The 12,150-nt window shown below is 41.8% G+C and overlaps 1 protein-coding gene across 1 annotated transcript in view; it reads left to right on the top strand.

Moving 5' to 3' along the window:
* LOC112105364 (nucleolar RNA helicase 2-like) overlaps positions 1-10,743 on the top strand; it is a 34,138-nt gene extending 23,395 nt beyond the window's left edge. Inside the window, exons 11-15 of the mRNA XM_026651007.2 lie at positions 1,626-1,699; positions 1,929-2,088; positions 4,352-4,486; positions 7,566-7,610; positions 8,882-10,743. Coding sequence (XP_026506792.1) covers positions 1,626-1,699; positions 1,929-2,088; positions 4,352-4,486; positions 7,566-7,610; positions 8,882-9,058 — 591 coding nt within the window. The 3' untranslated portion in view covers positions 9,059-10,743. The remainder of the gene's footprint in view (positions 1-1,625; positions 1,700-1,928; positions 2,089-4,351; positions 4,487-7,565; positions 7,611-8,881) is intronic.
* The last annotated feature ends 1,407 nt before the right edge of the window (positions 10,744-12,150 follow it).

Genomic DNA, 12,150 nt, shown 5'->3' with positions numbered 1-12,150 from the left:
AGGTAAACAAAACGTCCAGGCCCACTAGCGGCTTACCCTAATGGGCCAGGACCCAAAGTTTGCCAACCCCTGAAATATAGGGTCAGCTTATGAAAGGGTCATACGTTTTTGCTATTTTTACCTAATCATCTTGGAGGGTTGGCTTATAAACGAACGGACTAATGAACGAGTATATACGGTAAATGTTATGCTTTTGTTTCAAGTTTCACAAGATTCTGACCACTTAGTTTATGTCTACATTGCAAAAAACATGTGTTCTCAATTCAGGTTATCTGGCCCGAATTAGCTAACTTGAGTTTAAATTGTAGTGAAAACACAACTTGGCTTTTAATTGAGGTAGCAGCTTGGGTTCAAGACAATGAGAGCCTGGGATTGAACTCAAGCTGCCAACCCAAGTTAAATGCCATCCTGTTGTGTCTTCACTGAAATTTAAACCCAGGTTTGGCTAACCTAAGTTAGCTTCTAAGTGAAGAACTGACTTTTTTTTTTCTTCAGTGCAGACATATCTGCTGAGTTAAGGGTGAAACTCTTTAACATAAAGGCTGTGTAATAGCATATACTTCACTAAAGTAAATTTTAAGTTTGACTTATTTTAATTTACAATTTTGTTTAGAACTTCTGTTTTTGTTCATGGGGAATCTTTTCATGAGGATTTCAAAATAGACAAAGCGAGTAGTTAGAGATGAAATAGGTGATTTTGATATCAAAATCAGTCTTTATTGACTGGTAAAGAAATTTATATTTGTGTGCTCATGCAAGAAACACTTGGCATTGCTTTTAGTTCTTGCATACTGACAATGTGAGGTGATTACCTTCCTTAAACAGCTAACAGAACCTGAGATATGTAGTTAAGACAAACTTTTTTAAATAAAGCTAGAATATGGTGTTAATAACTATTCTATTTGCCCTTTAAAAATAAAAACCCAGCTCTTGAATGCCATTTTTCCTTTAACCGTGTTTAAGTAAAGAGAACATTTGATTAAATCACCCTAATAGTGATGGACTTGAGAATTTTTGTATGTCAGTGCCACTTGATGAAATTATGTTCAAAGGAGGGTGCCTGCTCAGTTTAGATTCAACAGAAACACACATTTTTAAAAAGCTTCCAGGGGAAATAGTTTCCTTCTTTTCAAGGAACATCATTTCCCTATAGTCACGCTAACCAAACATTGCGGCATCCTTGAAAATGAGTGAAATAAATTAAATTGACTGGAAAAAAAGTGAAATAGACTAGCCAATTTTCGTGGGTAAGCTGAGTGAAATGGGGGGAGGGGAAGCTATAGAAATAGTGACAAATAATTAAAATACTCATTTTGGCAATCTAAATTGTTACTAGTACAGTAGGACATCCTGTCTCTCTAAATATGAATTTTAACCCAAGTGTCTCCTCAATTAGGTTCTAAGCATGTTTAGTCCAAGGAATTCACATAGGAAACTTAAGGCCAGGCTAACCTCTGTGTCAGAGTGCTTTATAGAAAATGTGCGCAATATATAGTTTTTTCAACTATAGGCAAAGGAAATTTAAGGGTAAATGCTTATTGAACTGAATTCCAGCATTAGTTGGCTATAATACAGTTCTGAACAGTCTGTAAACTTCCTACTCTTCCATTTTCTCTTAATTGCAGGGAATTACATTTAAGCGTGTAGGTGTTCCTACTGCAACAGATATAATAAAGGCTTCCAGCAAAGATGCCATCAGGTAGGTTCAGTGACCCTTGATCTTGTCATCACATCATTCTCATTTATAATAACTTTTTGGATCGTCTCTTGCCATACATTTGTCTCAGATGACCATGAAATAAATTGTTCACGGATATCAGTTGATTAAGTTTGGGTCTCTTGCAATTTCTCATCTGTCCCATAGCTCCCAGATTCCAGTGTCTAAATTTGCCTTTTGCCAAGTAACGTTCTTGCTTTTAAATACTTAGGTGTTTGGATTCTGTTCCTCAAACTGCCATTGACTATTTCAAAGAGTCAGCTCAGTGGCTAATAGAGGAAAAGGGGGCAATTGAAGCTCTGGCTGCAGCACTAGCCCATATTTCTGGGGCTACTTCCATTGAACAGCGTTCCTTGCTCAACTCAGATGTGGTAAGAATATTTAGTTTATTTTTGTCGAAATCTTGGATTTCAAATATCTGAATGTGAGCATGTTTGGTATAATTTACATGTCTCTCAATTTACATGAAGCTACAGTCTAACTAGAAGAAATATAATTTCATGAACACATTTGGTGGTTATAGACAAGCTTGTTCTCCCATAGTAAGACTGACTTTTGACACTAGCATGAACTGCTTGTAATTCCCCATTCATGGAATAGAAATAGCTGATTAGTACAGGTAGTTTACATATAGAGGAAGTTTGGGGTCCTTTGTCAGTAGAGACTGTAATTTCCTCTAAGAAAGGTAGAATGCTGAACACTCACATTATGTGCACAAGCTTTGTTCCAACCATTATTTAATGGTAACTATCTGACCCAATTACAATCCCTTTTCTAAACTTTTATTATGGAAAATACTTTGGTGAGAACTCTGAATCTAGATAGCTTAGATCTTCTGGATTCTTGTCATTGTCCTGGTTTTGAACTTGGTCATAGCGTTGAAATTTCAGTGGTGGTGTTCCTCCTAGCCATGGATAAAGATCAGGTATCTGCTGACTTACTAGATCAGCTGCATTAGATATTTTAATTGAGGTGTAGACTTGATTGCAGACACAGGGCTGCCATGAGTTGGCTTCATTCTTTCTTCATAGATCCCAGCATAGTTTCCTGTAACTTCTGCTGCAGAGATCCCATCTTACTACCTTCCTGTTTATTGGTGTTAAAAGGTCATGGAAGGGGGCCTGGATGTAAGTGCTTTCAGCACACGTGTGCTCTTTCTCACTCAGTCATCTAACCCAAGGGGTGCAGTTAGGGTTTTTTTTTTATATAGTAGTGATTAGGGCCTGGATGAAAGTGAACCTCAATCCAGAGAAAACTGAGGTAATCAGAGGTTGGGGGAAGTAACCAGGGGTTATGGTGCAGATTATATTGACCCCTCTGAGTGATTGGCAAATCAAGTTTGCTATGAAGGTCGTCTTACACTTCCAGCTGCTATTACATGAGCCTACAATAGCAGTGGCTGGGCCCATCTGGGTCTAATCAGGAGGCTGATGCTTTTACTCAGATGCACATCTTACTACTGATGAGACTGCAGCACTGTGCTTTGTAGGGCTACACCTTAAACAACTCAAACTAAGGCTATGTCTATACTACAGACTTCTGCTGGCATAGCTGTGTTGGTCAGGGGTGTGAATAGGTGTGATCCCTGACTGACATAACTGTGCCATCAGAAGTCCCTAGTGTAAATGCAGCTATACTTGCAAAGCTGGACTTTTACCAGAAAAGCTATGGTACAAAACTCAAGTTTGCCAGTATAGCTGTGTCTGCATTAGGAGTGCTTGATTGGTATAGCATTCCAATAAAGCGCTGCTGGTATAAACATAGCCTGAAACTGGGGTAAAAGGCAGCCACACACTTAAGTGAGTGTCTTGCTGTGAGCACATAGTTCTAATGCTCTGGAATCTGCATTGGCTGACTTAGTTTCCAGCTGGAATTTCAGATATTGGTTGTGACTATAAAGCCCTAAATACCTCATCTGCCTACTTGGGAACCATCTATCTCCCTATGCAATACTACCACAATTGCCATCACCTAATTGAGCTATCCTGGCATTTGAGTCAGCTCCTGGTAGCTGCTGACTGTCCTTTGACTTTGGAGTTCACATCCCTCTTTGGCCCAAAATAGCACATGCTATATCTTTGGGGACATGCTACAAAACTGACTTGAGTGGACATTTGAGGCTTGCTTGATTCAAGTGTGGAATTATTTGGGGAAATTAAGGCTTTGTGAGAAGGGGATGTTTAGTGGGGTTGTATTGACTCTGTTAAGGTGTGGATCATCTGCCATTTTAATTGGACTGTGTATTTAATTCTGTCAGAGGTGCCTTGAGCTGCTCATTGAGTGTGTGGGTTTTTTTTATTTCAATATAAAATATACAAAAGATATTACTATTGCAGGTTTTTTATACATAATCTTTCACTTTCCTTACATTCAACAGCCTCTTTGCATTGCTTCTGGCAATACAAACTTTACAGACGTGATAGTGAAGCTGGAAGTGTTACATATGTATTAATGCGCCAAAATGTCATGTCTATCCACTGTCTGTTTGTCTTCAAATCTACATATTTGCCATCTAATAACCTTTTATAAATTCTAAATATGCAAATTCATTGGATGCATGCTGATCAGTATTCAGGGAATGTATTGAGGTTATTCTTTTTTACTGTGAGCATGTACTGCCTTTTTATCCTTCAGGGATTTGTAACAATGACATTGCAATGCTCAGAAGAGATAAACAACATAAGCTATGCCTGGCGAGGACTAAGAGAACAGCTGGGTGATGAAATTGATAGGAAAGTGAACAGAATGTGTCTTCTCAAGGGAAAAATGGTAAGATGCAACGATCAGTCTTTATAGTTTTGGTTATTATAGTCTTAAGTTTGTAGATGTGTCTTCTTAAAAGGCAGGAGAGACTTATTCCCTCTACAGTTCGAGGCCTGATTGTCAAGTCACCCTTTCTCTGGTTGAGGAGGGGCTGGACATAGTAATCTTTGATCTAATAATGCAGCAGTTTATGGTCAGTGGGGTCACTATAGTGGAACAAGATACTCTGTTGAACTGAAATGTTGAGGGAGGGGCTTAATTTAATTTTTAATGTAAATATCCAAACAGGTAAACCACTAAATGTAGTGGACACTGGCATAGGTGCAGACTCCATGGGTGCTTCAGGGCTGGAGCACCCATGGAAAAAAATTAGTGCGTGCTTAGCACGCACAGGTAGCCAAGCTCAGCGCCTCCTGTCCACCGGTGGCCCCGCTGATCAATTCCTCCCTCCAAGCGCCTCCTGTACTCCACAGAGTAGCTGTTCCGGGGAATGCAGGAGGCACAGGAGGGAGGCAGAGGAGCAGGGATGGGGCGTGCTCGGGGAAAGAGATGGGGAAGGGCAGAGTGGGGGTGGAGTCTGGGGTGGGGGCTTGGAGGAAGGGGTGGGGTGGGCTTGTTCAGAGGGTGGGATAAAGAACCCCCCAGGTAGAGAGGAAGTCAGTGCCTATGGACACTGGCATTGTGCTTAGTGCTCATAGTAAATGTCAGATAAATGGCTTTTATTGAAGGGATGCTGTCAATTTTGGTATCACGCTTCTGTCAATCTTTTATTAAAAGTAACACCTAAAATTGAAAGACTAGAGAAACTTTTTTTTAATCTCTTCAGGTTTACTTTGTGTGCTTGATAACGCTGTAGAGCAAGTAGGCATTTTTACCATTTCATCTTTATAAACAATTTCCCCTATGTGTAGGGGTCACACAGCAATAGGGGAGAAGCACTTTTTTGAAAGGAAAATATTGTAAAGCCACAAATTGTGAGGATGACTTGGGTAGTGTGATAGACCCAGACCAGTTGGGAACAGCAGAGTAGTAGAAGGGAGACATACTGGCCACTGGATAAGCAGTTTTCTGTTCCCTGAGTGACCAGAGCAGGGGCTGCTCCAGGCTAATAGACCACCTGACTCCAATTAACCTGCTAAGAGTCAGGTGAGGCAGTTAAGCACCTGACTCTAATTAAGGCCTCTCTGCTGCTATAAAAGGGCTCACTCCAGTCAAGCCAGGAGGAGCCAGGAAGCCAGAGGAGAGGAAGTGTGTGTGAGGAACTGGGAGCAAGAGGTGTGCAAGAAGCTGAGAGTGAGTAGGCATACTGCTGGAGGACTGAGAAGTACCAGCATTATCAGACATCAGGAGGAAGGTCCGGTGGTGAGGACAAAGAAGGTGTTGGGAGGAGGCCATGAGGAAATAGCCCAGAGAGTTGTAGCTGTTGTGCAACTGTACCAGGAGGCACTCTAGACAGCGGCAGTACACAGGGCCCTGGGCTGGAACCCGGAGTAGAGGGCGGGCCTGGGTTCCCCCCCAAACCTCCCAACTCCTGATCAAACACAGAGGAATTGACCTGGACTGTAGCTTCTATCAGAGGGGAAGGTCTCTGGACTGTTTCCTGACCCACAGGGTGAATCTGTGAAGCGAGCAAATCCGCCAATAAGCGCAGGACCCACCAAGGTAGAGGAGGAACTTTGTCACAGTAGGTATAGAACCAACTTTTTGTAGGCTGATCCATTTATAAAGATTGACTTCAAGGAAGAATAAAATTTTATAGACCAAATCACTATATATTTTTTTCATTTTCATAAGTCTTTCTTGGCTTAACATCACCTTTCCATTCAGCCTTTAGAATACAGTTGTATGATAATGCATTGGCATTTAGAAACTGGTTTTTAAAGAAAAATCCTCTCCTACTGACTCCTGAGATAAGTATGGAGTCATATTTTGAAGGAAATATTAACTTTCAGAAGGCAGGGCTTCTGAATATTGTCAGAATTTCATACATAGTTCACCAACTATTTTTTCTTGGTAAGTAATTTCCAGTTCTAAAATCCCTTTTCAGGACACTTATGGCACTAGACCTTTCTACTGTCAATTCTAAACTGGATTGCTCTAGTTCAGTGTCCCCAAACTTTTCAGGGTCACCCCCCCTTACTTCATCTGTCCCCCTTCCTCTCCCCCCCCCCCCCCAGCCAGGGCAAGAGCGGAGCTGCGACTCTGGGGAAAGGGGGGGGAATGGGACGGACGCTGATGGGTAAGGAGACTGGGGCCACAGGTGAGGGCGTGGCCGGGAGCAGAGTTGGGTGGTGCTTCCTCCCTGCCTTGCATGGGGGCTGGCCTGTGCCCCAGCCATGCCCCCACTGAACAGTTCTCCATGTGCCCCCCCATGGGGGGCGCACCCCACAGTTTGGGGACCTCTGCTCTAGTTCTTTGTCTTTGTAAAGTGTGAATTTTTGTGATAGTATTTGTGGTGTTGCCTTCACTGATCTTGTGACCTACTGTTTTAGGATCCTTTCTTCCCTGACTGAAATAAACATTTAATGAAGTTTACATTCTACATTTGATTATTTAAATCCACAGTAAACGTATACATCTGTCTGCTTAGATCAAATGTTCCTTGTTGAAAAGAATTGACAATCAGAGCCACAAGAGACAGTGGACAACAATTTAGGAAAGGAAGAATAATATTGGTGAGAAGTAAGAAAATATGTATGGAAAGAAGTGGCTCTGCAGGAAAGAGAAAATGTTATCTAGGGAAGAATTGGTGAAGAACAGGATGTAAAAGCCGGTGTGCTGAACTGCTTAATGCCTGTGAAATAGTTTGAGATCTTGTATGAAAGGCACTATAGGTGTGCAAAACATTGTGCTGCTCCATGTGTCAGGTTTTTTCCAACGGTAAAATTGCTTTAGCTCCCAAATATTAAGCAAGTTAAACTTGACTTCAGAAAGTAAAAGTTCACAGATCCCTTTCATTAAACTATGTCTCTATTCCCTAAAGGTTGTGTACCTTAACAAATACTTCAGTGTTACCTGAAACTATGGATTACAAGATCTAGATTTTCTGGTATCCACTTGAAACTTTTTTTTTTTTTTTTTTTAGGGTGTGTGTTTTGATATTCCTGCAGTGGATCTTAGACAAATACAGGTATTCTCTTTATTTCAGTAATTCTTAATTTATGGTAGGGGTTCCCAAACATTTTCATAGTGTGGACCATCTTGTGGATCCCCTCCCCTCCCTGTCACTGCTGGCAGACTGAACTCCGTAGCCAGAACCAGTTCTCACCATTACATCAAAAGCAGTTCCCTGTCATAACTTCTTTTTGCCCCAAATCAAAATGGATTTCCTCCACAAATGATTTCTAAATCCAGTTTTCCTTTTGTCAGAATTGGTTCTCATCACTTGAACTTATATTCATTTCCTTCCCACTTCTACCTATTGCCCCACAATGTTTTTCACAAACCAAAATGGAATTCTCTCAATCCTTCCAGTTCAACAACTTAGACAATTTTCCCTAATTGCAACTCAGGTTTTTCTTGCTCTTCTCCAAAAACAAATTCCTGACAATCAAATCTACTGTAATTATTGCTCCTTTGGGGGCCTGGTTTTCCAATTTTTAGGGTTCCCACTCCAGCCATTTCTTGCCCCATGCAGAGGTCCCCTAGTCTTCCTACCTTCATTCAGGATTGTGCCCCCAGTGCTTTCCTACTCCCAACCCCAGCATTGACTCAGACTAGAGTCCTAAAGTGGTGGCAGGTCCTGGTCCAGAGGTGGGTCTTGAGGGTGTTGGTGGCTCTTCCAGCTCCCTTTATAGCTTCACTCCTGTTTCAGGAGAGGGGGAAGAGATGCCGCCTCTACTTTTGAGGCTGCTCTATAACTCCTTACTAGCAGCTCCCACTTCATGCTGAGGCATCCATTCCTGGCTGGATCTACACTCAAGGCAATAGAACTATCTCCGGTTTCTCCAGTGCCTGACTAGTAGTGGTCCAGAGTCCTCAAAATGGGAACCTCTACTTTGTAGGACCCCAAGCGTTCCTTGATGCCATGTACTTGTATTATTTATTTCATGTGTACATTAAGTGGCTGTCTTTATGTACACTTTCATTTCTATAATTGAGACCTAGAGGTTTGTGATTTGTTTAACTCAGAACTGTTTGTTTTCACAAAATCTGGAATCAGATGTTTCCTATGCTTCATATTTTATTTTTAATTCCAGTCCAAACTTTTTAGTTATTTTTAAATACTAGTTTGTATTTGCTACTAAGTAGTTTTTCCTTGTTTGTGCTCAATTTTGCAGTTGCACAATTTTATAAAGCTGTAAAATGTACGGTTTGCTTTCTTGCAAGTTTTGTCTGCATGTCAAGTTCTTACATGTATAAAATTCAAATACATACAGTATTTAACTTTGTTTTTACCAGGGAAAATGGCAGGATTCAAAACACTGGCATCTGACTGTGGCAACTCAATTACCTGAGTTGGCAGAAACCCAGCGAGAAGGAGGCAGAGGCTTCTACGACTCCAGGAATGGGAGGCGAGGTGGCAGCTTTAATAGAAACAGATTCAGAAATAGAGACCAGAAACGAAGTTTTGACTGAGCATTTGATTGCTAGCTCTAACAATAAAATTTGCAGAAAAGGGACTAAAATATTTTTATCCACATTAAAAAATGTCATGTTCATTATATGTTTGTGCCACTTACAAAATCTGTCATTCAAAATTTGTTTTTCCATTATTGCTAGGGATGGCTGTATACAGGACCAATTCAGAGAACAACAGTTTAATGTATAAAAAAATATGCCTTATTATCTTCTCCACAGCTATGTCTAAAGAATATTCATCAGCCACCTCCACAGAGCCTTGTTCCAGGATGTGTCTTTTGCAATCAGAAATCTGGCTTGGGCTTACTACACAGTATATATCAAAATCTCCATTTGAATTGGTCTCCAGTGGAGACTGAAACCTGTCCATTTTCCAAAATAATTAAAATACTATTTCTACATGGTCATTTGTACATAGTGAAGTGATTGTTGGATGAATGGTATATGTTGCTTCAGTTGGAGAGTGTTGGATGTAACCTTGATTCAGTTCCCGTACACATGCACTATGATAGAATGCAATCATGTAACTAAATACTATTTTTTTCCACAGGGCCCCTGCCTCAATCAGTATAAAAAATTGTTGCTCCACTGGACATGAATCAGGGTTATGTAGTGAGTGAAGCTGTTGTCTGTAGGCCTCTTGCCTCATTTATGGCAGAAGTCAAAATATACATAGTAAATGAAGCAAGGGATTGCAGGAAAAGAGGAGTGTCTCATGATTGAGACAGTTGAATGCTGCTCTGGCTAACTGTATTTTATTCTCTGCTATAGAATTAATCTATGATGGGCAAGTCGTTTACATTTTCACAGCTGGTCACTGATTGTGTTCCTCGTGTTCTGGGTTTTGATGAGAGGCATGGGGCCAGATTTGCAGAAGTGCTGAGAGCTCACAGCTGTAACTAAAGTCAATTAGTGTTGTAAAAGTGCCAAGAACTATGAAAAAATCAGGCCCTGCTATCTTAAGTTAGCCACCCAAACTTAGTGGGCACTTAATAATTTTGGCCTTATTCTCTCCTCAGTTTCCCATCTGTAAAATGGTGGTAAATACCATCACCTGCTTTCACAGATGTGTTGTGAAGAACAAATTAATTGTTTGTGAAGTACTTTGATACTATGATATGAGCACTATAGAAATGCCCATGAAGAAAGGAATATTTTTTGAGTTCTTGCATCTGCCTAGTTAACTGTAAGTGTGTATGTACCTGTGCATGGACAGTGGAGAAATTTTATCCCTAGTCATAGGCCTCAGGTAGCCTCCTCTGTGGTAGCCTTCTTGATGTTCATCTCATTTCCCTCACATCTAGTGAGTAGGGTTTTGAACAGAATAGTTTCTGCCCTGTCATCCTGACCATATTACCCCCTTCCTTAAATCCCTCCACTAGCTTCCACTTCTTTATCACATCAAATATAAGTGTCTGGTCCATACCTGTAAGGCCCTTTCTAACTCAGTCCAGCCCTTCTTTTCTACTTTCAGTCTGCTCTGCCAATAATGCTGTTCTCCAATGGTTACTTGTCTGCTTTTTCCAAATGACTTCCTTTTACGTGGAACACCCTTTCTGAACTTGTCAGTAAACCCAAGACCCTGTTCTTCAAATCCTCCTTCAAGATCCGGTTATCTTGTGATACTTATAGGAAACTGCCAAATGCTAATGACTAGGTAGATGAGTTTTACCTGATGTTTACGTATCTTATATTTTTTTGTATTTTTATAATAAAGTAAATGGACCAACTTGGAACCATGTATCTGCATGTATAGCTGGCTTATATCAATGTACATTTTTGTTAGTTTTCCTCCCTCCCCGTCCCTTCTAATTGTTTGTTACAGCCATTTGTAGCTAGTCTTAGAGTATAAGACAACCTTGAAAAATTTGCCAACTATCTGTACAGCAACTGGGCCAGTAGTGGCTCAATCCTGATTGGTGCTTCCTGTGTACTACTGGAATACTTACATTAAGAGAGGGGTTTTTTGGGGGGCAGGAACTTTATCTACTACTTTACAGGAATGATTGTCAATCTCTGGATCAAACCCTGCTATGGAGGTTGATGCCTTGGGAATACAGTAAAAAGGGAGTAATGCAATGGGGCATCAAGCATTGAATCTCTATAGCTGGTCCACTCCTTATTCTTTCCTCTCTGTCTCACATCCAGCCCTATTCCTCCCCCTCACACTCCAGGTCCCTGGGAGGGAATTGCCATTACAGCCTGGTGTAGGCAGGAATGCATGGGCTATGCACCCCTGCTCCACTCGTAGCATAGGCTTTCTACCCAGTGTGCCACAGCACCTTGCCAGGCTGCTGAGGGCTCATTGCACCACAGCCTCTGGATGCTGCTGCCAGTACCAGGGACCAGCCTCTCCACAGCCAGCTTTATGTACTCCAGGATGGCACCATGGACGGCCTCATTCCTGGCCCCTGCCTTCCTTACCCTTCCCTGCTGGCTTGTGGCTTCCCACCTGTCACCAGTGCTGAGAGGAGCTGCCCAGATTCTGGCAGGCAGAGCAGGGCCTAGCTGTGCTCCCTCCTAGCAGGAGCCCATACCTCCCCCACACTGCTCCTCTCCATAGCTCTTAGCTTAAGGCTTCCTGTGATTCAGAGGAGCAGCAGTGGGTGCCAGTAGGGGTGCCGAGCTGGATCTGGGTCTCAGTCTTGTGATGTAGTTCCTGCTGTGTCATCATGTGCACTTGGTGTAAAGCAAGCATTGGTGAGTGGGCCAGACTTGATTGGTGGTGTGACCTGGCACAGAGGGTCACAATAATACTGAAATTTAGCCTAGCTGCCCATCCATCTGGCATTAGGATGTGGCAAGGGGCCAAGTTTCAGTGGTGTTGCAACCCTGTGTGCTACGTGCTGCTGTGCCAAGGATCCTAGGTACCAGAGCAATGTTCTTGACTGATCTGACATTATCACACCCTTGCTGGGGACCAAACACAAATAATGGCACATTCTCTTAGACCTAACTCAGTCTACTTATTATGATTTACCACTCCCATTGGCTACTGTCCTCTTCAGAGGGCAGAGTTAAGGAATTGTGGTGTTGGGGGGGGGGAACCTTATCACTATATTGCCAGCTTCTCAAAGGGTTAAGTATCG

This window comes from Terrapene carolina, unplaced genomic scaffold, assembly GCF_002925995.2.
Source record: "Terrapene carolina triunguis isolate 2854851 unplaced genomic scaffold, T_m_triunguis-2.0 Scaffold95, whole genome shotgun sequence".
Classification (NCBI taxonomy): Eukaryota; Metazoa; Chordata; order Testudines; family Emydidae; genus Terrapene; species Terrapene triunguis.
Note: the sequence above shows the minus strand (reverse complement) of the source record. Positions and strands in the feature narration are given on the sequence as shown.